At 51.3% G+C, this 2,500-nt stretch overlaps 1 protein-coding gene across 1 annotated transcript in view; it reads left to right on the forward strand.

Moving 5' to 3' along the window:
* The window catches only part of LOC109906056 (sodium-dependent serotonin transporter-like), an 18,436-nt gene that overhangs the window by 4,643 nt on the left and 11,293 nt on the right, over nt 1-2,500 (forward strand). Inside the window, exon 3 of the mRNA XM_031791414.1 lies at nt 161-398. Coding sequence (XP_031647274.1) covers nt 161-398 — 238 coding nt within the window. The remainder of the gene's footprint in view (nt 1-160; nt 399-2,500) is intronic.

Genomic DNA, 2,500 nt, shown 5'->3' on the forward strand with positions numbered 1-2,500 from the left:
AATGCATTATACCTGTACAGTCGTTAAGTCAAGTGTTATTTTTCTTTCTGCTATCGGCTTTGCCATCTGCATCATAGCGCTGTACAACATCATGTCAAACTTTCCTCTCTCTCTCTCTCTCTCTCTCTCTCTCTCTCTCTTCTCTCTCTCTCTCTCTCTCCCTCCCTCCCTCTAGGTGTGGGCTTCGCCATCTGCATCATAGCGCTGTACATTGCGTTCTACTACAACACCATCATGGCGTGGGCCTTGTACTACCTGCTGGCGTCGTTCCGGCCCACCCTGCCCTGGACCACGTGCTCCAACCCCTGGAACACGGTCAACTGTCTCCGCTACCTGTCCACCGACAGCAACGTCACCTGGACCAACACGTCCACCTCGCCAGCCGAGGAGTTCTATACGTAAGTCAAGACCATGTAAGTGCAAAAGGCATGGCGGAGGGACGAGCACAGAGATGCCAGCGACAGCGGAGGAGAGAGGGGTAGACGGCATGATGGGCTCGATAGAGAAGAGGGAGTCGAGACGGGGCAGAGTGACTGGATGGGTGGATGAAAGGCAGGTAGGGAAGGTGGACAAGTGGAGGGAGATAAGGTGGATTGACGGGAGGTGAAACGAGAGGGATTGATGGAGGAGGCAGTGAGTGAAACATTGAGGAGGGATGTTTCCTATAGGGTATGCAGACGGTAGACAGGCTACACATTCAAACAATTCTAGTTGTTTCAACTAATTAGTATTAACGGGTTCCACCTCTTGTCAGTTAAAGTGTTACCTGAACTTGAAAGGTTAAGTCGACCCAAACGTAGCTCCAACTTGAGAAAACTTAGGCGAAAAGTCGGGTCAACATAAAATGATGACCCACCAAAAAACCTCGCTTCTTAACACCCGCCCGCTTAACCCAGAAGCCAGCTGCACCAACACCATTCAACTGACGACTGAGGTCAGCCTGCAGGCGGCAGGCCCGCCACAAGGATTCGCTAGAACGCGATGAGCGCTAACCCGGACGACGCTGGGCCAATTGTGCGCCGCCCTATGGGACTCCCGACTTAATCACTACTTTTAACAGAGCTGATACAGCACAGTTGAAATCAGTCATTGACAGAGACATGGTGGCCTAGCAGGAAGAATGGAGGCTGGTGGGAGGGGCTATAGGAGGACGGGCTCATTGGAATGGAACAGAGTCAAATGTGGTTTCCATATGTTTAATGTGTTTGATACCGTTCCATTCCAGCCATTATAGTGAGCCCGTCCTCCTATAGCTCCTGTCCAACATGTAAGTTGAAAGAATTGTATGTCAAAACCCCTCTGTGTGTGTGTGTGTGTGTGTGTGTGTGTGTGTGTGTGTGTGTGTGTGTGTGTGTGTGTGTGTGTGTGTGTGTGTGTGTGTGTGTGTGTGTGTGTGTGTGTGTGTGTGTGTGTGTTGTGTGTGTGTGTGTGTGTGTGTGTGTGTGTGTGTGTGTGTGTGTGTAACTTGTTCCACAGCCTTTTTGAGAGAGACTGAGAGTTCTTTTGGCCAAGTTATCTTATACCCTTATTCAGTTGTTTTATTTTGTTAATTGAACCTTTATTTAAACGAGTCAGTTGGATCAGCATCACGCATCTACAATATGTTTGTTCGGTTTGTAGCCTTGTCGTTTTCATTTGATCCATCTCTTGCCTACTCCATCTCTGCCTACTCCATCTCTTGCCTACTCCATCTCTTGCCTACTCCATCTCTTGCCTACTCCCTTCACGTCCTTCCTTTATGACCCTGGAAATCAAATAAAAACTTGCACAGTGTGTTTATTTAGCGTACCGAAGCTAAATACGCTTTCAGAATGCCATCTGATGCTCATACTGTACGTACCTGCTACGAGCAGCCTGCCAACCTCAGATGTACGAGTGCTTTTCCTTTTCTCTCTTGATCATTTCCATGTAAATGGCTCCTTTCTCTGTTATTCTGTCTCATCCCCCTCTTCTCAACCTTCTTTCCCCCTCTCCCCATCTCCCACTCTCCCATCTCCCACTCTCCCCCATCTCCCACTCTCCCCATCTCCCACTCTCCCCATCTCCCACTCTCCCCATCTCCCACTCTCCCCATCTCACACTCTCCCCCTCTCCCCATCTCCCCCTCTCCCCATCTCCCACTCTCCCCTCTCCCCATCTCCCTATCTCCCACTCTCCCCCTCTCCCCATCTCCCACTCTCCCACTCTTCCCATCTCCCACTCTCCCCATCTCCCACTCTCCCACTCTCCCCCTCTCTCCATCTCCCCTCTCCCCATCTCCCACTCTCCCATCTCCCCCTCTCCACTCTCCCATTCTCCCCATCTCCCCCTCTCCCACTCTCCCATTCTCCCCCTCTCCCCATCTCCCACTCTCCCATCTCCCCTCTCCCCCTCTCCCCATCTCTCCATCCCCTCTTCTCAACCTTCTTTCCCCCATCTTCCCATCTCTCCATCCCCTCTTCTCAACCTTCTTTCCCCCATCTCCCCCTCTCCCCATCTCTCCATCCCCTCTTCTCAACCT

This window comes from Oncorhynchus kisutch, linkage group LG15, assembly GCF_002021735.2.
Source record: "Oncorhynchus kisutch isolate 150728-3 linkage group LG15, Okis_V2, whole genome shotgun sequence".
NCBI classification, from domain to species: domain Eukaryota; kingdom Metazoa; phylum Chordata; class Actinopteri; order Salmoniformes; family Salmonidae; genus Oncorhynchus; species Oncorhynchus kisutch.